The sequence below is a fragment of the Macrobrachium nipponense genome, chromosome 2 (assembly GCF_015104395.2).
Source record: "Macrobrachium nipponense isolate FS-2020 chromosome 2, ASM1510439v2, whole genome shotgun sequence".
Classification (NCBI taxonomy): Eukaryota; Metazoa; Arthropoda; class Malacostraca; order Decapoda; family Palaemonidae; genus Macrobrachium; species Macrobrachium nipponense.
This window is the reverse complement of record NC_087201.1, coordinates 133,909,691-133,936,781: the sequence shown is the minus strand read 5'-3', so window position 1 is coordinate 133,936,781 and position 27,091 is coordinate 133,909,691. Positions and strand designations below refer to the sequence as shown.

The following is a 27,091-nucleotide window of genomic DNA, read 5'->3' as shown; positions in this document are numbered from 1 at the left end:
CTCAAGTCAAAACTCAACGCCGGAAATATGATAAAAGCCATAAACACATGGGCAGTGCCAGTAATCAGATACAGCGCAGGAATAGTGGAATGGACGAAGGCAGAACTCCGCAGCATAGATCAGAAAACCAGGAAACATATGACAATACACAAAGCACTACACCCAAGAGCAAATACGGACAGACTATACATAACACGAAAGGAAGGAGGCAATATCTGAAAACCAGTGAAGACGAGTGGCTAAAGAGTGCATGGGAAGAAGGACTAATAAAAGTAGATGAAGACCCAGAAATATACAGAGACAGGAGAAAGACAGACAGAACAGAGGACTGGCACAACAAACCAATGCACGGACAATACATGAGACAGACTAAAGAACTAGCCAGCGATGACAATTGGCAATGGCTACAGAGGGGAGAGCTAAAGAAGGAAACTGAAGGAATGATAACAGCGGCACAAGATCAGGCCCTAAGAACCAGATATGTTCAAAGAACGATAGACGGAAATAACATCTCTCCCATATGTAGGAAGTGCAATACGAAAAAGGAAACCATAAACCACATAGCAAGTGAATGCCCGGCACTTGCACAGAACCAGTACAAAAAGAGGCATGATTCAGTAGCAAAAGCCTTCCACTGGAACCTGTGCAAGAAACATCAGTTACCTTGCAGTAATAAGTGGTACGAGCACCAACCTGAAGGAGTGATAGAAAACGATCAGGCAAAGATCCTCCGGGACTATGGTATCAGAACGGATAGGGTGATACGTGCAAACAGACCAGACGTGACGTTGATTGACAAAGTCAAGAAGAAAGTATCACTCATTGATGTCGCAATACCATGGGACACCAGAGTTGAAGAGAAAGAGAGGGAAAAAATGGATAAGTATCAAGATCTGAAAATAGAAATATGAAGGATATGGGATATGCCAGTGGAAATCGTACCCATAATCATAGGAGCACTAGGCACGATCCCAAGATCCCTGAAAAGGAATCTGGAAGAACTAGAGGCTGAAGTAGCTCCAGGACTCATGCAGAAGAGTGTGATACTAGAAACGGCACACATAGTAAGAAATGTGATGGACTCCTAAGGAGGCAGGATGCAACCCGGAACCCCACACTATAAATACCACCCAGTCGAATTGGAGGACTGTGAGAGAGCAAAAATAATAATAATAATAATAATTAGGGTTTGTGATTTTTTATTTTTAAAAAATAAAAAAATATAAAAATCAGTGATTAATTTGATATTTTATTTTATTTATTTTTTATATATTTATTTTTTATTTGTTAGATGTTATTTCAATCCCTTTTTTCCTCAAAATGTATTTTATGACAGAATTACTATTGACTTATTTTTTGGGTTTTCAGTGCTGGCGTAAAGTACGTAGTACTTGCAATTTTTTTTATATAAAAATAAATCGATGCAGCACAGTTTTGCTCAAGTTTTTATTAACCACCAAACCATATTTTTCAATTTGTTTGCTTTCTAATTTAAAAAAATAAAAAATCACGATTTTTTAATGAAAAAATTTTATTTAATCACTTAATCACTTGATTAAATCAGTTTGATTTTATCATTGCCAGCCCTGATAATAATAATGATAATAATAATGTTTATTATTTTGTGGTGGTTTAATGTTGGAATTGACTGCTCTTCCTCCTTATTTCCAATTTCCATGGTCGTTTGTACTGTTAATAGCGTTGGTATACTCGTATGTCGTGAATTTCTACCGCCATGTATCCGTCCTCTTGAGATGTCTCAGATTTGCTGACGGAAGCGGTCGGGATTCATAGTCAAGTGTGCATTTTCCCTGTGGTAAATTTGCATACATACAATATACGATATATATATATATATATATATATATATATATATATATATATATATATAATATATATGTGTGTGTGTGTGTGTGTGTGTGTGTGTATGTATGTATGTATACTTATGTAGTATATATTACGTATACACATATCTTTGAAGATATATATATATATATATATATATATATATATATATATATATATATATATATATATATATTAGATATTTGGCAATGTGTGTATATATGTATGATTGGTATGGGCCCCCGGGCCGTCGGTCTGACGGGACTGAGATTCGGACCGGAGATGGGTTTCCACCCCGGGAAGGTCGAGACTTACGTTCGGGAGCTCGGAAATCCCCCGGGAGCCCCCCGGACTCCCCAAAATTTCTACTCCCTACCCCCTCCAAAGGGTGAGAAGGGATTCCCTGAAACAGAGCTGGTTCTGCCCGTGAAAAGGGGCTGGCTATGCCCTTAGACCTAGTTACTTTACAAATTTCTGTAGACATATAACTTATCATTTGGAAAAGAATACTATACGGTAAACATCAATGACATCAAAGAGGGTGGTTTTAGAAGGTGGTTGACAGAGAGAGAAAATGAGAGGGAGAGAAAGTGAGAGAGAGTAGACGGGGTGATAGGGAGAAGAAAGAAGAAAAAAGACAGACGGACAGAGTTGGTATTACTGAGATAAAAGAGGGTAAGAGACAGTGATTGTTGGAGAGAGTAAGAGAAAGGAACGAGAGGGAGAGGAAAAGAGAGAGATAAAGCGTAAGAGAAAGGAGTGAGAGGGGAAGGGAGAGAGAGAGAGTTGAGGGGGTGTTAGGTAGGAGAAAGATGGAAAAAGGGAGAGAGGTAGAGACAGACAGAGAAGAGCGTTTGTTTGGAGACAGAGAGACAGAGAGTTGGTATTAGTGAGAAGAAAGAGTGAAAGAGACAGTGATGGTTGGAGACAGAAAGAGAGTCAGAGAAAGGAGCTTTCTCTTTTCTTTCTTTTCCATTTCAGTTTCAAGCGCCTTCAGTTCCCCAGTCAGGTTGGCTTTTGCCCATGACATCCAATTAAAGCCTATAGGGGACAGTCTCTCAAAGTGGCTGGCATCAACTTCGAGCAACCTTGCTTTTCTCACGGGCAGCTTATGTGGCGTGCTCAAGAGTGGGCACTCCGGAACGCCTGTTCATTTTGTCATCGGAGGGAAAAACAAAGAACATAGTAAACCAAAAGGGGCTCTGCCAACACTAAGAATTTTTCTTTCCATATATGTTTATGATGCTTCATTTTGATATTCATTTTCAAGGATATTATTTGTTTTGTCAGATTTGCATTCCTCACAATTCAGGTCGTGGTACTGTATTCAATTGTGGCTTGATTTATCTATTTTCTTTTCGTAAACTATGCTCTGGGTTACACGGACCAATCTAGCTGGGGGCGGGTAACCAGCTAGTATATATATATATATATATATATATATATATATATATATATAATATATATATATATATGTGTGTGTGTGTGTGTGTGTGTGTGTGCTTAATCACAGTAGATGCACGTGACTTCTAAATAAGCGAATCCCCACAGGAAAATGATAGTCAGAAATCCAAGCGCCTTCGTCTTTACTCCCTTAATCAAATGTCTGAGTAAAGACGAAAGCGCTTGGATTTCTGATTATTATTTCCCTGTGGGATTTGCTTATATTATATATATATATATATATATATATATATATATATATATATATATATATATATATATATATATATATGCATTATGTATATCCGACTGTTGCTATCTGGTTCCAAGCTTTTATTGAACTAATTTTGGCATTGTTTTTATACTTGAAATATAAACAGTATCAACATACATGTGTGTTTGTTTGTGTGTATATATATGATATATATACGTATATATATTCTGCACAACTCCGAATCTGTTATACGTTCGTGTAAATATATAGTTGACGTATATCAGGTATAAATAATGATGCCAAAATTAGCTCTGAGTCCTTAAAGAGATTCAAGTCTTGGAACCAGATGGTAACAGGCGGAGATCCGAAGAAGTTTACGACGCTTGCTGTTTACAAGGAAAGGGGAAGAAGAATAGGCGTCGGGTAGGAAAACGTTTACTCTGTTTACACGTTTAAGGAGTTTTTCGGCGCTCTAGTTATCACATCTCTACTCATTCGGGAAGGGGATTGTTTTGATTAGCAATTTCAAGCCCTTCGTACCTGTAAATATTTTTGCAGATGTTTCCTGTCGATGGGTCAGATAGGATTACGCGGGAATAGGGTGGTGGAGAGCTAGGCTAAGTGGCACTGATTAGTGGCGAAACTGATTACAAGCGACATTTATAAATTTGATAGCGTTAAGCATGCATTATGGCTTTCAAAGAAACTTGGAATAAGACAGTCTCAGTAGCATAATCCCGCAGAAGCTGAAGACGAATGCCATAGTTATTTCTTTTAGCGGGTACAAAAGCTAAGTATATCTTAGTTTTACCAGGCCACTTGAGCTAATTAACAGCTCTCCTAGGGCTGGCGCGAAGGATTGGATATTTTTACGTGGGTAGGAACGAATTGGTCACCTAGCAACAGGACCTATAGCTTATTGTGGGATCTGAACCACATTATATCGAGAAATGAATCTCTATCCCAGAAATAAATTCCTCTAATTCCGCGTTGGCGGAGCCGAGAATCGAACTTCAGACCACCGGATTGGTAGCCGAGCGCGAAAGCCGCTCGTCCAACGGAGAACTACTTTAACTGGTACAAAGGATGGCAGACTTTTTACACCTAACTGCCTTTCAGGGAATGACAGAGATTTTCAGTTGCTAGATCAACCACAGTGGAATGCCAAAAGATGAATTTGTATGAAATAAATTGAAATAGAATGTAGGTACAAGACTGGATCTGTGTCATTTTTTGGCGGTAACTGTAGCTGAGGTATTTGGAGTACGGCAATCATTTTGTGATCGTACAAATCTAAAACGCGAAATATAGTTAAAATAAAAGCTAGGTTCCATTTTAGCTTTTGGGTTTTCAACCTGGAATAAAGTTCTCACTGATATATGTGCTTAAAGACTTCATTTCCATGGCATTAGATCGGTTGCCTTGGAAAGAACATGGGAAAGTGTTCTTTCCGATATATTTTGGTATAAAAATCAGTCCAGCATTTTCACACTTTCATTTCAAGACAGTGACTCTGCAGATCAGTCACTTCAATTCGCATATTTCCAGTAACGACACCGATAAGTACACTAAAAGGTGTAGCAAACTAGGTAACAAGGTCACCAGTAACCCCACTTTGCTGATAAAGCATGGTAAATAAATCAGATCTGTTGTCCTGGAGCGGGATTTCCCACGTTCTAAGTTTGTCTTCGAAAGGATGTGACGCTGTCGAACGGGATCTCTTTTTAGGTTATCTTTTCCTTGACGTCAAAAGTTCAACTCTTCTTCGAGATGCAATGAGATGTCAGTCGGGTATCAGAAATCACTCAGCCATTCATTATCACCAAATTTCGGACGGGCTTTCACATCCTTTTCACGAACCGTATATTTCTCGAATCGTGCGACAGTTTAAATTCGAAGAGATGATATCGTCATATACATAATATCCCCGTTATTTATGCGAATTCCATTTTCGGTAGATCAGACTAAGCTAGGCTTACCAAACTTACTATGCTATATAAAAAGATTTCCTTTCAAAATACTGACAAGCTGTCTATATTGATTTTAAGATTAAGAGTCGCCAGCTAGGGGGGAGGGATTTTTTTTTCCGTATATTTTCATCGAGAATATTTTTAGGTATTCTTTTGTACAGAGTAAATGCTTACTAGTGAGGCATAATATTCAAAATATATAATAAACAGAACGTAAACGAACACAGATTACCAAGAGCTGCTGGTTTCAATCTTCAGTACCTAGCAATATTCGTTGCTTTTGTCTGGCCAATTACCATAAACGTAGCCGGTTTGCGTGTCAATAATAGATACGTACTTCTTTAATGTTTATTGTGCATCATTACATTTGATTTATTTGTATTTTATTGATGTTCAAGTACATATAAAGGTTATGCCATAGCCTATCATAGTATACATTTAGTGCATCATAACCTATGTACTCTCCAATGTAAATAAGCATTAAAACGCACCACCACATTTTATGCTTCGCGCATACATAGACATTCGCTCACTGTTATATTGAGTAAAGCTATAGTTCGCACCATTCACAGAGATATTCATGCAAGATGGGTATTTTCTCTTATATGGGATCATTTAAAGCATCTGCTTCATTAAAGCACCTATGGCCATAGTGCGAAGTACTTTTTAATTATCTTTATATTCTTCTAAAAAAAGAGGATCGTGATGAAATTTCAAATAGTCATGCTATATGATCATATTTTTACGACTATAAAGCTGATAAAGTGAAGCTTTGGAACAGTAAACCCAAAAATGAGAATGTCAAGCTAAAAAGACATGTTTTAATGTCTCTTAAAATGGGGAAGGATAAGGCTCGCGTTTTAGAAGATTCCAGTACTTTCCATGTTCCAAGGAAGCCTTTCGAGTACCCAGGAAAGCGGAAAGATTAGTAGAGCCGCAGTAAAAGTTAAAAATGCTCCGAAGTTTTTTTCTTTTCAATCGAGTTTTCTGTACAGTGTATGTTACATGAGTCGCTCCCATGAAACTTTCAGCTACTGCCAGGTGGGGGCCTGTCGTATAACGGTGCCAGACGTTATGATCATGGCTAACTTTAGACTTAAATAATATAAAAACTACTGAGGCTAGAGGCTGCCATTTTTATATTTGATGATTGGAAGGGTGGATAATCAACATACCAATTTGCAGCCCTCTAGCCTCAGTGGCTTTTAAGATCTGAGGGCGAACAGAAAAAATGCGGACAGACAGATGAAGCTTTCTCAATACACACACACACACACACACACATATATAATATATATATATATATATATATATATATATATATATATATATATCATATATATATATATAGATGCTATAGTATATATCCTAGTATATATGTTTTTTTTTTTTTCTAAAACAGAGCTAAAAAAATGTAATCTAGATTTTGCAAAACACTGTAATATGTTTTGATCGGAGTTGCTATTTTTAGCTATCTGTAAAAAAAATAAAAAGGTGATTCTAAGAGTGTTAAGAAATTAAAAAGCAAGGAAGCACTACAATGATGGATATGAAGAAATTATAAAGAGAGAGAGAGAGAGAGAGGAAGAACTCGAGGTGTTGTTCCGGCGAGGCCCGGTCCCGTTGAGAGAGACGTCAGCGCGTTGATCCAGTCCACCTGGCACTGTTGGCCACTGGCACTACGTTACCTGCTGCCTAGACAACTCTACTGCTGCCACCAGGCCTCCCTCCCCTTACCGTGCTGCATTTCCCACTCAACGAATGCTACCCCCACTCCCCCCCCCCAACCCCCCCCCCCCCCCCCCCCACCCCCCCCCCCCCCCCCAACCCCAGCCCCCTACCATCTATAATGGCCCGTTTAGCGCTTCATGAAGATGTGATAAGAGGAACGTGTAAACAAAGGGTATGCAGAGATTAATAAGCAAAATACCAAGCGTATGTGCTCTAGGTCTCCTGATTGTCTTTCTCTTTCATTCTAGAAACATCTCATCCCTCGCGATGGCGTTCTTTGTGGTGTGCCTGACTCAAGGCTGAGATTTCATGCGAATGCTATAATCACAAACGTCATATACGCTATTGTGAATATTACAGGTTATTATTTATGTAGTCAGATGGCTACCAGTATATTAAATTCTCTAGTGCTAAATTTCATACTTTTGTCCGCATGTATTTTACGCTGGGTATGTTAGGGTAATATAACGTTTACTTGGGCAAGATGAAAGGCATGGCTTAAGATATTTATACAGCATATGGTATACTCTTGTTGTCACTTGGGTATGTCATGTGCACTATCTAATTGGTAGGAAATTAGGGTACAGGCGTTATGTCTCTGGCGCTACTCTCCTTGAAAGCGAAGGTTTTATATATAATATATATAATATATATATATATATATATATATATATATATTATATATGATGTGTGTGTGTGTGTGTGTATAGAAAGATAGGTAGATAATTAATGGAAATATGAGCACATGAGAACATGTTTCATAGATATTAATTTCTGAATCACATCGGGAATGAACCTTGGTCTCCCGATGTGAGTAAATAAATATATATATATATATATATATATATATATATATATATATATGTGTGTGTGTGTGTGTGTGTGTGTGTGTGTGTGTGTGTGTGTGTGTGTGTGTGTGTGTGCCATGGTTAATCACTGCGTATGTGCGCAACCCAGTGATAATCGGACATTCTTTTAGGGCGCACAAGTATGCAAGGATCTCTGGAGATTTTCTTTCTTTATAAATTCAGCTTGATTAGAGCGCCAGAAAGTAAAACTGTGTTTCTTTATCGAGTTTTGGTACGAGTATGTCCTGGTCAGCTTGCCATAGCTACTTGCTTGATATGTTTTCTTCATCATTTTTTGATATATTTGGACACGCTTTCCTGTGTAAGTCTTTGATTTGATCTATTTGGACACGCTCTCCTGTGAAAGTCTTAATTTGATCTATTTGGACACGCTTTCCTGTGAAAGTCTTAAAAGCAGAAACGGCAAGTGAAGAAGATTTACAATCCTTTAACACGTCACAAGTGTCTTTTTCAGCAGAGGAAGATCCCTTGGCCTTTAACTAATGCAGTAGTCTTCCAAAAGTCAGTGGGGAGCGTTACACTCCATGTCAAAGAAGGTTTTCTGAGAGGTGCCAACCAGTCCAAAGTAAAATAATTTCATTCTTCAGAGAGGCTTTTTAACCGAACGCAAGTTGTAACAAGTATATCGAAATGATTACAAACATTTCACCAGTTCCTTGCTAAAATTTTGATTAACATAGGCTAAAACCTACTCGATTTTAATTAACATATCAGAAAATCTACGCCACAACTCTGAAATCATTTTCCGCATCTCCTCTCTAGACAAAATAAAGAAGCAGCGTTCACTGACATATGAAACGAGCATTTTAGTTCTAGTCCTACTTACAAGAGCAAGGCAACGCGTTTTCAACATCTGGTTCTAGATCCAGTTGAAATGGCAGAACGGCTTCAGACAAAAAATTCCGCTGTTCGGGAAACACAGAAACTGGGGCTTCCAGTGATAATAATTCAGATTGTAGAAGCAATTCTCGTAATATCAATGCAATACTTCAAGCACAGTGAGGTTGACAGATTTCAAATTTTACCAACGAAAGGAAAATAGATCCTGGCCTTCATCGTAATAGATATCTACAGGATTATTATTATTATTATTATTATTATTATTATTATTATATTATTATTATTTTTATTATTATTATTATTATTTGGGCCATTGACCACGTTCTTCATCACCGTGTCCGTTGCAGATCTGACTTTCTGGGGCAGCCACTCGACATTTTCGCGTCATGTTTACCTTGATATATTTTATGGTAAATTGTTCATTCGACTGAAGATGAACCCACGGTAGGGTTCGAAAGTTTTACATAGCTTTATAAAATTTTACTACTGCTTCCATCAGTATATTATTGTGGATCTTAAAGAACAAATTATTATTATTATTATTATTTCTCTTTTTTTTTTTTGGTATATCACAGTCCTTCAATTCGACTGGGTGGTATTTATAGTGTGGGGTTCCGGGTTGCATCCTGCCTCCATAGGAGTCCATCACTTTTCTTACTATATGCGCTGTTTCTAGGATCACACTCTTCTGCATGAGTCCTGGAGCTATTACTATTATTATTATTTTGTAGGGGAGGGCGGCAAATGCAGTCATAATGATAATTGTAAAGCCTGATCACTGTCACCATTGTTCAAATAAGCAGACGAGTGTTGATTACGCATCATTAAGAGATCAGACAAACCTGCCCTGAGAAGTCCTTCCCCTACTTCCTTAAATGTTTATTTCACTAAGTGTTGTATCCCGCATTTATTTGTTCACTTATAAACAAAAGGGAAAAAAAAGAGAGGGAGGGACGACACTGTGTGTGTGAGAGAAAGAGAAAGAGAGAACCGCCGCGACCCCAAATGAAAAGTGAAAATTCTTGTGTCAACAAATAAGTCGGTTGTCAACCCACTTCGTATCTGATTCGGAAACAAAACAGGGTTGCCACTTGCGGAAGTAGAGTATCTCTGAGCGTTGTTTTTTTCTTCCTTTTCCTGTTTTGTTTAAAATGTTGACACTTTCTCCGGCCATTTTTATTTACCCTTCCTCCTGCGTTTGCAATAGTTTGACTACCTTCCAAGTATGGTCCCAGACCTCTCTCTCTCTTTGACCTTGATAAATAAAAGACCTTAGCAGTTTTCCCTAAATACGAGTCAAATTCAGTGTTAGAGTAATATATGTTATTGCATTTCAGAATTGTACCTCAATATAAAATATTATAAAATATATATTAGAATATATATATATATATATATATATATATATATACATATATATATATATATATATATATATATATATACATATATATATATATATATATATATATATATATATATATATATATATATATATATATATAATAAAAGGAGCCCATAAAAACACCAAAATATAGAGAGAAAATGCTATATTTCAGGGACTGCTGTCTCCCTCTTCAGGTAGATGAATAAGAAAAGTTACAGAAAAGGTGGTATTTATACCAAGAGATCCATCCATAGGTAAATACCTCCTTTTCTGTAACTTTCTTATTCATCTACTTGAAGAGGGAGACAGCAGTCTCTGAAATATACTATTTTCTCTCTATATTTTAGTGTTTCTATGGGTTACTTTTATTAGATGGAATTCTGTTGTAATAGAACATTTTTACCAGTCATATATATTATATATATATATATATATATATACTAGTATATATATATATACGTATGTGTGTGTAAATATATAGGAACAGTTATATTCAGAAAGCGTCATTAACTTCGGTACTGCCTTTATATCATTTGTCGTATATCATCATCCTCATTTTCGCCATCAGATGTTCGTCGCGCCCCCCACCCCCAAACCCCGTCCCACAACTCCGCGTCTGAAATCATTTATCCCTTTGTAGCTAATCATAATTGCAGCGACTTTTCCCACTGATTCTCTATTTACTTTCGTCTTCACGTGACCTTTGTAACCCCTCCCCTCCCCCCTTTTCCCGTACCCCTTTACCACTCACAGGGGCGTCTCTTCCCTTTTCGGGGCCCTCCCACCAAGCGTAAACACTTCAAGAATTCTTCTTCTTGTTCTTCTCCCACTTTTTTTCTTCTTCTTCTTCTTCCACTCTTTTTTTCCTTCCCGTCGGCGACGCTGACGGAACATCCCCTCGGAATAGCTTCGGGACTCTCGACTAAATATTGAAACAGCCTGATATGCTACACCTGCTCGGTCCGCGATGCCCCTTAATTGAAAGCCCGCAGGCGCCCTTAGATCTAACCCCACCCCCCGGCCGCCCCCCGACTATTTCCTGCATCTCGACGTGTTAGTTTTTAGTGTTTATTTATTTGCAGTGGTGTCGACCCTAATGAAATGTCTATGTTGCTTCCATTTGCTATGTAATCATTCGATTTCGTCACGGAATATGAACTGTTGGCTTTTGTTATCTCTGTGAGGGGTAATAATTATGGTTGTAGCTACCACTGCGTCTATTTTTTCATCTCGTATTAAACTGAAATGGTCTTAGTAATGTTTCATAGATAAATATTCCAAATGAAAACCGTTATATCCTCCGTGATTCCGTCAAGCTCCACATCATAAAATCCACGAGCATTATTTCAGGATACGACTTAAAACACATTTCTCAAAATTAGACTCCAGAGTTCAACTTTTATCAAGATGTATTTACTCAGCCGAGGAAAGAGTCGTTTAGCGTACTTCTATCGCAATTACAAATGCCTACCCCCGACACTTATAACATAGGTGGTACTAAGACCAGACAAATCGGCGGGAAAACAGTAGCTCGTCAGTGTAAAGTGTCTTCTGTCATTTTTGTTTTCTTTAGGCAAGGCGAAAAGAGCCCTTTCTCGAACTCTATTCAGGCCCTCATAGGTTTCCACCGTAAATTCGCTTTTCATGAGAGAATCTAATGGGATGTTCGACCTTATTGAATACTGTTGCCTAGCTTCTTTCTGTCTGGGCTTCTAAGTATGGTGATGACGGATTTAGATCTTATTGGCATGGTCAGAGTTTTGACAGACAGTAGGAAAGTTTTACAGACGATGTTCTGAGAGGTCTCCTATTTGTTTTCTTCCTTTGGGAACGGTAGTCAGGAAATTGCGCTCATGTAACCTTGATTTTTCTCATTTTTTCCTCAGAACGTCCAAGGCCCTTGGCATGTTTTTGCTTAAAGAAACGTACTTCATAGTTAACCGTTTAAATGTTTTAAGTTAGTATTGTTAGATTGGCATAACAAATGCGGGAATCGCGCACGTTGTCACACACACCATCGAAGTACTTTGTACTGGACCGGAGAAAAATAGGGTAATGCTGTGCTGATAAGGATGTCCATTAAAGATGTATAAAGAGTTATCCAGATGCCTGTAAATAGCTTGGTATCAGAGCATAATGGAGGATTAGGGGTGATGGCGCTAACATTTTACAAAACAAAACACTTAGATTACTTGGAACGCTTTTTTATCACATCGAACGAAAATATTTGGATCTTTCCAAGAGAATGACCCCTAAGAGTTTTCGCGGGTCGTTATCAACGACTAATATTTCTTTTGGGGGTTATTATCGTTATGGTATTTACAGTCTTTTGTTTATGTTTTTACGGTAATCCCCAACTGCCGTAAAGGTGGATACATATTTTACTATTATGCAGAAAACACCCGGAAGAACATTTTTTGTGCTGTGACTGCATTTGTCTCTATACTCTGTTTTTTTCCATCTTTCCATCCGGCTGTGGTGTATGCGTATGGTAACACTGCGTCCCGGGCTTTAGATAGTTGCATTCAGCTTACATTCAGCAATAATAATAACATCCTATTTCGAATATTAACGGTGTAATTCGCATACAGTAAATTATTAAAACACTTTTCAGTTGTAAATGTACACCCAGATATCCTTTTATTTACCTAAAACTTACACAGCGTAACTATTTAAAGCCCGGGACGCAGTGTTACCATGCGAAAACACCACAGGCGGATGGACAGATGGAAAAAAACAGAGTATAGTTAATAAAGAATGAACAATCTTGCGTGAAAAAATCACATACCAGTATTGTCATTTTACACTCGCGACATTCCCTTGGTTTAAGGAATAAAAGGGAAATGGAAAAAGATATGCTTAGTTTGCATAAGTTTAAGGAAATTTTTTTATGAATGAAGGCCAGAGCTTTAGGAAATAACATGGAATTAGAGAGCATATCGTACTCTGTCTATGGACAGCTGAACCTTGTCAGAGATCTTATGACATAGAGATGGTTTACATCAAAGGCATTACTGTTAAGACTTCGACCATAGCATTTCAGGAAGACTGAAAGTCAGAAAGATTTTCAGTTCAAAGTCCCATTATCAAGCGAGGAAGTTCTGTTAGTTTAAACACGAACTAGTTCAACTTACAAACACCCCCCATTAACAAGTTTTAATCTACTACAAACTCTATCAAGAGTTTTTTTTTTCGGAGGCAGCAACACCCGCGCCAGTGCCTTAGTGGCCTTGGCCTACCACCTCGGTGGCCGCGAGTTCCATTATTGGGCATTCCATTGAGGGGTCAGGGATGTGTATTTCTGGTGAGAGAAGTTCATTCTCGACGTGGTTCGAAAGTCACGTAAAGCCGTTGGTCCCGTTGCTGAATAACCACTGATTCCATGCAACGTAAAAACACCATACAAACAAACAAACACCCGCGCCAAACTCCATTCATGACCGACTTTGTAGATTTACAAAGAGGTTGCGGTTGATTTCCGGTTAGTGAAAGCAATAAATAGAAAACTTGTCCTCGCAGAACTCAAATTATTATGTAAGCAGTTGATTATACGTCACTTTGCATACCAACAGAGTCAGAGTGCACAGGCTAAGATAGTAAGTACAGATGGAGACAGTTCCATTATCTCTGAAAACAGTGAACTTATTTTCGCTCACTTTATCGATAAACTGGGATGTCATACAACATTTTTTGCTGTTCTCTTCCTAAGACTACCAACTGACTGATGTGTATTACTTCGGTAGAATAAACTGTCCTCGCACCCAAATTATTATTTATTAATAGAATTATTTTGAAATGAGAAATCACTGAAGGTCATTATGAACTAGTTCAATTTGTTTTCCAATACAGCTGTATTTGAAATTACAGTATTTTTTTTTTTTTCATTTTAAAAGGGAAGCTATTCCTCCCATTAGTGTATTTTATATTATTCATATGTAACAAGTCAAATTGACCATGCCGTATTCTTAAAAATAGAATACTTATTTGTGAGAAGGAAAGTACAGTCAAGGAAATAAATAGTATTTAAAAAGAAATTAGGATAAAAAATTAAGTACTTTTATGTCAATAACTCGTGCACGACAAATACACCGAAGTAATGGTATATGGCGATTAAGCAGTACTATAACTCTTCTTAAAGTTATGGTCATTGAAAGAAATTATACTGCTAAGAGGAACATAGCATTCACAATTTTACAGTTAAAGAAGTGCAAGAAGTGTGGCAATGTGACGGCTCAACAGAAGATGGATAATGGTAGTCAGCAAACCAAGTAGCACACACACTCACCGCTGTATTGCCAGGCAATTTAGCCAAAAGCTTTCGGAGACCATACTTCCTCTAAGAGTGAGCAGTCGTATATCTTGTGTTTCCCTAACACCCAGTAGCCTCCCATTGTCACCCTCCCCCTTCCGCTTCAAAAAAAAAAAAAATCCCCTATTCAGATCCGGATCTCTCCAGATAATTCAGTCAGTTTTTGCCACCCACGAAGCCCACCTTCTGGTTAAATATACGTCAGAATCAATATGACGTTTTGTGTAATTCTGCTACCAAACTGAAACAAATTAACTGGACCAGTGGGACAGTAACCTCCTATTCGGTGGGGATCAACAGTGTTGACTTATATAAAAGAGAGAAACAAAATCTATAACAGAGCTCCAAGATGTTCTTATTCACCACATTCGGTGTCTAAGACCACATCTGTGCAGATGTCAAATACGAGAAAGCAGGATTCTCATCATAATGCCACACAGTAATGCAAATTTGAGAATGATGCTAAACAAGTCAATTGAGACTTACCAGAGCCAGTGGGTGTGTTTGGGACCTGGGCTGGGCATCGTCTTGCAGGAGGGCACGAAGGTGAGCAATGTACGAAGTTGCCAGTCGCAGGGTGTCTAATTTGGACAACTTAGTGTCCGCTGGAACCCAGGGCAGCGTCGTCTTCAAGCGGGAGAAGGCTCTGTCGAGGTGTGGAAAGAATCCGTGTGTATTATTTATTGTGATATTTTTTGTTAATGCATTATTTATGCTGTTATCACTGCGTTAAGTATATCTTAGTTCAACCAGACCACTGAGCTGATTAACAGCTCTCCTAGGCAGTGTTGCCAATTGGTATGTGTTTACCCTCCAAACTGGGTATAAGACTTATACAAAATCGGGGAAATAAGTGAAATTAGCGTATCTATTTTAGTATATATACATATTAGAGTAATTTTATCATTATAGCATTACTATGACAACTAGAATTCATAGAAACTGTTTGTTAATGCATCGGCGTATGTGTGAAGCTCCACTAAATTGGCAACAATGCTCCTAGGTCTGGCCCGAAGGATTAGGTATTTATTTACTTGGCTAGGAATCAATTGGTTACCTAGCAATATGACCTATAGCTTATTGTGGGATCCGAACCACATTATTTCGAGAAGTTAATTTCTAAACAGCAGAAATTCCTCGATTCCACATTGGCAGAGCGGGGAATCGAACTCCGGACTGCCGAATCGGTAGGCAAGCACGTAAAACACTCGTCCAACGAGTAAATGAGCATTTTTTTACAGCTGTTATCATCCGTTAATAGATATTATATGGTATTATTTAAGGTTCATTGCTGCATCCCTTCGGCCCCTAACTGTAACACCTTCATATCCAATCACTGTACCTCCGTTCTTATTCTCTTTCTTCCATCTTACTGTCCACCCTGTCCTAACAAATGTATGATAGTGCAACTACAAGGTTTTCCTCCTGTTGCTCGCCTACCGATTTCGTATTCCCGAGTTCGATTCCCCGCTCTGCCAGCAGGGAATCAGAGGAATTTTATTCCTGGTGATTAGAAATTAATTTCTTGATATAATGTGGTTCGGATCCCACAATAAGCTGTATGTCCCATTGCTAGGTAACCAAATGGTTCGTAGCCACGTAAAAATATCTAATCCTTCAGGCCAGCCGTAGGAGAGCTGTTAATCAGGTCAGTGGTCTGGTTAAACTAAGATATACTTAACTTACACCTTAGAACAATTATTATCGATTTCCCTTTCAGCGCTGAATGACCTCGTAGGTCCCAGCGCTTGGCCTTTGGCCTAAATTTGATATTGGGCGTCCGGTCAGCGAAGTTAAATCGCGTTGGTTCGGGTCAGTAACTGGATGAGTAACAACTAATATATGATAGACGCTCTAGCTCATTAGTGTTAGTAACTTTGTCTCCAAAAAGACGGTCGTAAATTAGATTTTTGTGACAACTGTTTTTTTTGTATGCGTGCTAATATTTTCAGTCCTGTCGCCTATTCATGCAAGAGAAAAATTCGTAGATGAAAGTTTTATTATTATTATCATTGTTATTATTATTAATATTATTATTATTATTATTATTATTATTATTATTATTATTTTTAGTCTATCACAATCCTCCGTTTCGACTGGGTGGTATTTATAGTCGTGGTGCCTTTGCCTGATCGTTTTCTATCACTCCTTCAAGTTGGTGCTCGTACCATTTATTATTTTATTATTACTTATTATTTTATTATTAGTTATTATTATTATTATTTTATTGATTATTTTATTATTATTATTTACGGATTCTCCTTAAAGCATTCAAAGATGTGAAATATCAACGGTCTCAACAATGTGGTCTCACAACAAAATATTTCATTGTCCCTTCGAAACTTTGAAATGTAACCTGTAATATTTAGTACTTTCAATTACCTTCCAGACATTATTTTTTCCAGTTTATAAAACATTATATACCGTTAGTCTGTCATATTGCATATTTTTTGTAGGGTCTCTTAATTTTACATCAATGGCTTCGAATCAATGTTTGATCATATTAACTAAATCATCAGGTAGCTTCATGTTTTGATTTATGTTTTGGAGGGTTTCTTAATTTCTATCAATGCCTTTGGATGAGACTGTGAATATATTAACTAAATGATCAAATAGATTCATGATGAAGTTCACGGTTTGTGAGTGAATCGAAAGCTTGCGAATTAGGGACGGAAGTTTATAAGTTGCAACCTTCATTCAACTTGAAACGAAATCAGTCAAATTATATCTGAAGTAATTCGGTAGAATGACAACAGATAGAAAATTAAGATCTCGTAAACTCCTTTCACTGTCAGAGTATTTTCTTTGGGTTATTTCTCATGTGTTTTGACCCGTATGTAGAGCATCTCTTGTGTTTTTGTTGCTAGGTCCTATAGCGAGGGCACGCAAAAAAAGTAAAAAATACGTCAAAGTTGCTTCGGCGCAATCCAGTTTTCTCTACAGCATATAATGCTGTATGAAACTCTCAGCCACGGCCCATGAAACACTCACCCGGCCGTGGTGGCCTGCGAGTTGAGGTGCCAAACGCACGATCATGGATAGCTTTAACCTATCGTAAGTTAAATAAAAACTACCGAGGCTAGTAGGGCTATAATTTGGTAAGTTTAGAGGGCTGATGATCAACTTGCAGCCCTCTAGCCTCATTAGATTTTAAGATCTGAGGGCGGAGAGACAGACAAAGCCATATCAATAGTTTTCTTTTACAAAACAATAAAAATTATTTACAACAAAGGCAACAGCAACACCACAGCCATTAATGACCACAATAATAATAAATTTGATCCTCTCGCCTGGTTAGCTCACCCTCTCTAACAATAATTGTTCCATTGTGCAACTGCTTTGAGGTTTTCCACCTGTTACACTTCTCTAACCTTCTCACTGTCACTTTCCCTTTCAGCGCTGAATGATCTCATAGGTCCCAGAGCTTGCCCTTTGGCCTGAATTCTATTTTCCCATTCCCTCTCCAGGCTAGATGCCTGAAATAAGCAATGAAATATACTACGTACTGAAACCAGATCATATTGCATACTATGTATATGAGTTACCTATGGATGAAGTTGCTATGTACGCTGAATAGCTTAACTTGCGACAGTATATAATCCCGCTGTTTAATTTTTCCATATTTGATATCAATTTTTTAACCTTTGCGCTTAATTCGACATTACGATCACAACGTAATACGCAGTTTGGAAAATTACACTTGTTGCCATTAATCTCGATTTAGAAAATATCCCATAGATATTGTGTGATCATCATTTACAAATAAAAATGCATAATTAGTGACTTGCTTTGAGAGACAACATTTGTAATATTGCAATTATTATAATTTACGGAAGTGTTAAAGTCTTCGTTCAAAAAACAAATTTTCCGACACGCAGCCCCCTGCAAGAAATGGATAATCTTTTAACAATTCTTGTTATAAAAGCTTTCTCTTTTTTTCCCAGGTTGCACTGGAAAATGAAGCAGTTAATCAACATGGCTGCCCCAGGTGTCAAGCAATCCTTCGTGGCTATTGGCACAAATTCGAAGTATCTGTTTCGTGATTAACTTTTTGCAATTTTGGTGTTTGGTGCTGATGGACTGTGAAGTGTATGATGAGCAGTTAAGTATATCTTAGTTTAACCCGACCACTGAGCTGATTAACAGCTCTCCTAGGGTTGGCCCGAAGGATTAGATGTTTTTACGTAGCTAGGAACCTATTGGTTACTTAGCAACGGTACCTATAGCTTATTATGGGATCCGAATCACATCGACAAATGAATTTCTATCACCAGAAAATTTCTCTGATTCCTATTTGACAGAGCAGGGAATCGAACCTGAACCCTAAGATCGGATATGAGCAGTATTTTCTCAGTAAAACAGAGATAGCCATGACTATCAGTTGCGTTTTGTAAATAATAATAATATTTTTTGTCTATCATAGTCATCCTATTCGACTGGGTGGTTGTTATAGTGTGGGGCACTTATCGCCCTATCTTTTCTGATACCATATAGTCCCAAGGAATCTTTGCCTGATCGTTTTCTATCACTCCCTCAGGTTGGTGCTCTTACCACTTAATATTAAATTATTTATTGTTCTTGTTTTACCTCTATTTTGGCTGATTTCTTGGCGCTGTTACTTGAAATATACAGTCAATTTCTCGTTTGAAAGCGTTAGACCCAGAACATTAATTCATGCATAATTCACCTGCTTTGAGAATGTATGTACCAAGGTCTTTTTAAAGAAGTAGAAATAAATGGGCTATTGAATATTTCAGAGATGAAATACTCATGAAAACGCCGACTAATATTTGTCATCATGTTTCGAATAATCGATTATAAGTATGTTTGAGAATCTTCGATGTGTTTAAACTAGGGAACATATATTTGGACAATATTTAGCTAGCTGAACTCTGACACAGATGGTTTTGGGTAAGCTAGTTAAAGAAAGAGTAAAAAGTGCAATTAAGCAATTAAACACAAATCAAGATAATATTGTATGAATTATAAGAATTTGTAACCCCTTCAGCAGCCTGTAAAACACTATAAAACGCAAGTATGAGTTGAAGTCGACTTTTCAAAATTCGGAACGCTAATTAACCATTGCCCTAAAACTAATACTATTATCAGTTTAAGTTGATAGGCTAAGTGCTATTATCACGAGCAATTAACATTGGACGAGTCGGTTTTGTGCTCGACTACCGCTCTCAGAGTCGGTGTACGATTCCACGCTCTCCCAACAAGGAATGAGAGGAATTTATTTCTGGTGACAGAAATTCATTTCTCAATGTGGTTCGGATCCCACAATAAGCTGTAGGCCCCATTGCTAAGTAACCAATTGGTTCCTAGCCACGTAAAAATATCTAATCCTTCGGGCCAGCCCTAGGTGAGCTGTAATCAGCTCAGTGACCTGGTTAAACTGAGATATACTTAACTTACGAGCAATTAAGAAGAGAGTCTCCTTCTTGATGAGTAAACAAATTACCGAATGTGTAAATCGACAGGAGCGTGAAAAATTACGACACTTCCAAAATATTTGATAATGTTAAGTAGGGTAATATATAGAGATTCGGGCTGATTGTGTTATTAATTTCTCATAGACTATTTTAGAATACCATAAACAAATTTATTCTTCCTACACAGCTTGAAATTTCTCGTTAGCAGTAAAATATATTATACCCCTTATAAGATAAAATGTGATAATGAATTTCAAAAGGATACACTGAGCCAGACTTAAAATGTAGTATACATGTATTACATGGAATCCAATTTATGCCTCGGTGACGCAGAAAAAATTCATACGAAATCATCACATGATAGATATAACTTCATGTATAGCCGGTTCACTTAAGGTAGATACTTGGATGAGCCCTTTGCCTACGAGACGTTTGTTTGGCGGCCTTTAATTGGCTGGTACCGGGAGGTAGACAGCTCCCAACCAATCAGCGGCCGCTAAACAAACGTCTCGTAGGTATAGGGCTCACCCAAGAATCTACCTTAAGTGAACCAACTATAGTCGTTCTTGCGTCAGAGCATTTTTGAATCAAGTTAGGATTTGAAGTCATGTCAGCATGGTAGGGGCAGAGAAACGGCAATTAAAAAAGACGGAGTATGTGTCAATATGATATCAAAATCAAGAATTAAGTTTACAAATTCGTAGCTCAGATACGTAAATAAACATGCAATGCGTATTATAAATCAAGAACTCGTCACTTCAAGAAACACAATGCCTCACAATTATCGCCAGCGTATGATGATTAAAAAGAAAAAAATGGTATTACCTCAGTAATGCCACATAATAGAGGAAACTTAAAAGTTTTCTTTGACACGTGTATTTAGTACGTCACTCTGGAAATTTACGGTTCAAAAGCCGTTTTAGATCCGCATTGCGTCAGTAGCAATGTGATATAAACGGAGATCTGTTTAATATGTCGAAACGAATATTTTAACTTCATCTTCATTTTTAGAAACAACCATTTTTTTTTCTCAAGTGAAATGGATAACGACAATATGTGGTAATGACAGGAAATACTCTTCGAAAGACAATGTCCGCCAATCATGAGTTGTTTTTCTGGCCCTATAAACATTCATCAAACAACAAAGCTGCAAAGTGTATTACTCTCTCCACAGAGGTTTACAAACACGTCCATCTCGTGCCGTACAAAATGTGGATGATCTTTTATGCCACTCACTTAATTCGTCGGCATGATGAAAGAGCCACTTGCCTTCGTATTTCCAATAGTGGTGATTAATAACTTTACGTACGCAATGCTCTTGATCACAAAGGACATCTGTCGCTTGATTGGACATACCGAATGTACTTGTGTTTGTAAGTCTCTCGCATTCCATCCGAATTTTTAGTCTAAAAAAATGGGGTGATTTTTTTTTTCATTCTGTCTCGTATTCCCCACAAGGTGGTTTTCAAGTACCTTTGCTGTTTGATAGGAAATTCATACGACTTCCATATTTTTGGTAGATATATTTAGCAATGCATGTTTAGGTAAATCGCAAGTTCCATCACTACTTTCTAGTCTATTAACAGGTTTATGCCACTCAAGTTATAAAAACAATGATTATGAGGATAGAAAAGTCCAGAGGATATTATGTAAATATTCATTAATTAGTGCAAGGGTAGCATTTACCGGCCACAAATCCACTGTAACAATAAATCCCGTAGGGTGGTAGTGCCGTCACTGCATCTCACACGGTGCACTGTAGGCATTACTTAAGGTTCTTTGCAGCGTCCCTTCGGCCCCTAGCTAACCACTCCTTTCATTTCTTTTACCGTACCTCCAGTCATATTCTCTTTTCCGTCTTACTTTCCACCCCCTTCTAACAATGTTCCATAGGTTTTCCTCCCGTTACACCTATCAAACCTCTTACTATCAATTTCCTTTCCGCATTGTCTAATGCAATCTAAGATTGACTAAAGCACTCACTACCTAAAAAGCTCCTGAATTCTCTCCTTACCTCGAGAGTATCCTCATGCGGGCTCTTTCCCGGGCATTGGCAGCGTTCCTCTGGACGGGTTTCTCCCTCACACGCCCTCCTCCCCCTCCTCCGGTACCTCCACCTCCTTCCGAATTGTCTTTTCGTCGTCGTGGCATCGTGCACAAGACTTTGGGCGGCTTCGTCAGTCACAATCTAGAGAAAAAAAAGTTAAGTATATCTTAGTTTGACCAGACCACTGAGCTGATAGTACAGCTTTCCTAGAGCTGGCCTGAAGGATTGCATATTGTTACGTGGCTAGGAAACAATTGGTTACCTATACTCTGTTTTTTTCCATCTGTCCATCCGCCTGTGGTGTTTTTGTATGGTAACACTGCGTCCCGGGCTTTAGATAGTTACATGCAGCTTACATTCAACGATTATAATAATATCCTATTTCGAATATTAACGGTGTAATTCGCATACAGTAAATTATTAAAACACTTTTCAGTTGCAAATGTACAGATATCCTTTTATTTACCTAAAAACTACACATAGCGTAACTATCTAAAGCCCAGGACGCAGTGTTACCATACAAAAACACCACAGGCGGATGGACAGATGGAAAAAAACAGAGTATAGCAACGGGACCTACAGCTTATCTACAGGATATCGAGAAATGAATTTCTAATCACCAGAAACCAATTCTTCTGATTCCACCTTGGCAGAGCGGGGAATTGAACTCGGAACTGCCGAATCGGTAGGGGGCACGTAAACCACTCGTCCAGCAAGGAATTACAGTCTAAAGAAAGATAATGTTATCAAGATATGTTGGGTATGGGATTATTTGTATTTTATGATTAGGATTAATTAATTCATCTGTAATGCTAGTGGGGACGCTGTCATTGCAGCATGCAGCGTTTCTGCTTTAGGTGAAACAATATGCTGAACTTTTGAATGCTAGCATTGCAAGATACTTTAATTCATATTCAAATTTAAGTTTAACACAGCTGAATATATATGTGCATGTATATATATTACATATATGATATAATATAGCATATATATTTAATATATAATATATATTATATTTTATATGATATATATATATATATATATATATATATCATATATATATATATATATATATATTATATATAGGCAAAATCCCACGAAGTAAAGAACAATGGAGTAATCGTTGCGAGGACTTTCGACTTATCGTCCTTTACTAAGTCGAAAGGCCTCGCAGTGGTTACGCCATTTGTTTCACTTTCCTTCGTGGATTTTGTCCTTATTTCCAAAGATATTCATCACGTTCCAAATTTTCGTGATTCAGTCATACATTAACATACTTATATAAAATATATGTATTTTCTATATATATATATATATATATATATATATATATATATATATATATATATATATACGGATTCTCGTAGCTCAGTGGTTTATGGCTTAACCTCACCCCTGAGAAACCAGAGTTCAAATCCACGAGGTAAGAGTGTGACGTTCTTGGGGCCCCACATAATGAAAAATCCAATATGCTCTAGTTGACCTCAACAGTGAAGTGTGCCTTGTGGGTAGTAGGCTGTAACTGGTCGCAATAAGGGTTGAAAAGCGCAGACGAGTAAAAAGTTCAGTCGTATAGGTCTTGCTGATATCCGGAAGGCTAACGCTTATCAGAGTCATTTCCTGTGATGGTTTTAATATGTGATAATTTTCGGTTGTCAGCATTTGTCTGTGTAATGGAGACTAGACATGTTCCACGACGTGACCTACAACAGTTGCCCGACTACCAAGTAGATCATTTAGGGTTATTAGGTTAACAGAACTATAATATATATATAACATATATTATATATATATGTGTGTGTGTATGTATATATATATATATGTGTGCGTGTATATGTTTATTTAAATGTGTATATATATATTAATATATATATACTATATATATATATATATTATATATATATATATATATAGATAATTATATATAACTATATATATATATATGTGTGTGTGTGTGTGTATTAGGTGAAGCCACTGGGAAAATTTAAAAAAGAAAAGACAGAGTGCCAATCACTTTCGTGTATTTAACACATCTCCGGGGCACAAAGATGTGTGCCCCGAAGATGTGTTAAATCCACGAAAGTACTTCGCACTCCGTCTTTTGTTTTTTAAATTATCCCAGTGGCTTCGGCCAATAAACAAAATCACGTGCTTACTTTTGTGATTTATTAGTATGTATATATATATGTTAGTGTGTATATGTCTATATATTCATATACATATATAATTGAGAAAAAGATAGAGAAGCTTTTTAAATGTGTTATGAGCGCAGCTGAAGGCTATTGATTCAGCTTTGCAAAAGAGGGCAAAGACTAGGGAAGCTTCGGATCATGCATGTAAAGATATTCTCTTCAAATGAAAACTAAGGTTGTCAGTCAGTCAGTACTAAACCTTTATGATGATAAAAACAACCGATTTTTTGCTTACTCGTGGAGTAAGCCTCCTAACTACTTTGTTGTTCTTGTTGTGGCGTGTGGCGAGGGGGGGGGGGGGGGGGGGTTGCAATAGGAAAGGTCTACGGAAGAGCCTAAAAAGGTCTGAAACGGGTATTTCGCGTTGAGCTAAAGATACAGGAATTTTAGGATATATTTATAATTTATCTATTAGAATGAAAATGTAAAAAATGATAATGTGGATGTTAAACATTATAGAAAAATTATCTCTAATTGAATATAGCATATTTATTTTGATTTTCGTTGGTGAAACAAGGCTCTATTGACCGTGAATTTTATCACGTTTTAATATACGTGAAAAGTTGGGAATATAATGTTTACAACTTATGCGTGAGGGGAAAATCTTGTGCACGTCCCAAGTAAGCTGGAGGTCGGATCGCGCCTTGTTAATGTTGTTCACATGATGGAGACACATTTACTTACTAAAATATTGATTTGCCGAAGGTGTTGCCTGGTGAAGATTTTTTTCCGAAGATACTGGCTAATCAGAATGAGCGTTGGGGAGAGAAAGGGATGATCTTGAATTCCATCGTGACCTTTAAACTGCAGTAGGTTTTGATTGCGTGTGTTGTTATAATACTTCTACATTGTTATCTTTATCTTTTAAAAAATGGGTAGAGAATAAGAATAAGTTTCTGAATGAAGAAATGACAAGGTTAATTTATAGACAATAGAATCATCTTAGTGAAAAGTTAGGGATGGAAGCGAGGAAAAAAAAGATCTTTGGAGAGGACTTCCTTACTTTAAAAGACCATCCGTTAATTTTGACCGGAAATAACATGTCCATTTTTTATTTGTGGGGTGAGGGGTGGGGTGGGGGGTGATCTTTAAAAATGTTAAGCTCAGTAACAAACGATTCCCAAAGATGCCTGTACTCTCGACGTGGTTCGGAAGTCATGTAAAGCCGTTGGTCCCATTGCTGAATAACCACTAGTAGTTCCATGCAACGTAAAAATACCATACAAACAAACAAGCAAAGATGCCTGATAGTTCCTATCCAGGTTTAGGAAGTACTTACGGGGCAGACAACGCTTTAGAACGCAAGTTACTATATAAGAAGGTGGCACGCAACAAAAAGTTCGTTTTTACTTTTTTACCCTGTGAATTTTGTGAATAGTTGATGCGAATGTTAACATGAAAATGATACTGTATGTTAAATCATTCGTATGAGCAGTAATTAGAGTTATATAACCAAATTTATGATACCGTTGCTGATAATGATAATTCAACAGGAGGAGTAATGATAATCAAATACTTTTGTATAGTATCGTTAAGTTATTTCAACATCAAGCTCTGGATAAATAGCCTTGAACTAAAGACTTTTCATGCATAAACAGATAAGTAAATTGATAAAGCAACTACATCTGTCAATAAGGTCATAGGAATACTTGAAGCTCATAACTATTCACATCTTGCATAGGAGGGCCAATCGATATTTCTTACAGAGAGCAGGAGACGCCTGATAAGAAGAGCAACGTCATGTTCCAAGTTATTTATTTTGTAAGGGAACCATTTGCAAGACTTTTCTGACGTGTTACGTGAATTCTCTTATTTTTTATTTGAAAACATACCTACCTTATTACACATTTCATTAATTGCAAAGAGAGGTTTCTTGTTGACTTCACTGACAGCGATCACGAGCTGTCTGCTTCTGCTTGGCCAAAAGCATTTCAAGTAGTTACTGTTGCATGCATGGTATCACTGATATACTGCAAAGCTGCAAATTCCGCAGTTCTGTGTAATCCGGAGGATTCATGCAGGCGAAACTGTAACTGCTTTACCTTATGCCCATATCTCAGTTTTTGTAAACAATGTAAGTCTCACGCAGTAGGTTATGCTAAGAATATTCCTACTATTACCAAAATAAATACAATTATTGTTTCATAGTATTGGCAGTAGTAAAATTTAAAGAAAACTGATAAGCACTTGAGTCAATAAAACGGAAAAGTAAATCCACAGCAGTTTGTCTGTTTGATTTTGTTATTTGAAATATATAAAAAGCAGAAAACTTTCGATGACCTGCACGGTCCTCCTTGTCAATCTGCTTTTTATATATTTTGAATAACAAAATCAAACAGACATACTACTGTGGAATAACGTTTCCATTGGTAGTAGTGTAAGACAAAAGTATTTACTGACTGTTATGTCAGTTTACTCAAGTGTGCTGCTATTAATTGGTAGTATTAGTTGATTCAAAATGCAAACACTCACCCACTTTTCCTTGCAATCGGTTCGTCAGAGGCTCAGCCTTGTTGCACCATTTCCGCAGTCACACTTTCCAGTCGCGTGTTGCAAAGCTCTGTAACAACTGATTTTAAATCACATCATTCCAAATAACAATTGTATTTTTTAAATTAAAAATCTAATGTGTGTTTCTGGAAAGCACCCGGTTATTATCTTTTCTTTAAACTTTCATTGTCAATTGTTTTTGTTTCAGTGTGAAAATTTTGAACACAGACGTATATGTGCCAGGCTGAGTGCCTAACGACCCACTGGCCTCACCTTACACTTAATGTTTGTTGAGGGCCATAAGTCGTAGGGCGTGTGG

At 37.4% G+C, this 27,091-nt stretch overlaps 1 protein-coding gene across 1 annotated transcript in view; it reads right to left on the bottom strand.

Moving 5' to 3' along the window:
• LOC135221525 (musculin-like) overlaps positions 1–27,091 on the bottom strand; it is a 34,515-nt gene that overhangs the window by 7,413 nt on the left and 11 nt on the right. Inside the window, exons 1-3 of the mRNA XM_064259250.1 lie at positions 26,755–27,091; positions 22,058–22,231; positions 15,095–15,254 (exon numbers count right to left, since the gene is read on the bottom strand). The exon at positions 26,755–27,091 is cut by the window's right edge and continues 11 nt beyond it. Of these exons, the coding sequence (XP_064115320.1) occupies positions 15,095–15,254; positions 22,058–22,194 (297 nt within the window). The 5' untranslated portion in view covers positions 22,195–22,231; positions 26,755–27,091. The remainder of the gene's footprint in view (positions 1–15,094; positions 15,255–22,057; positions 22,232–26,754) is intronic.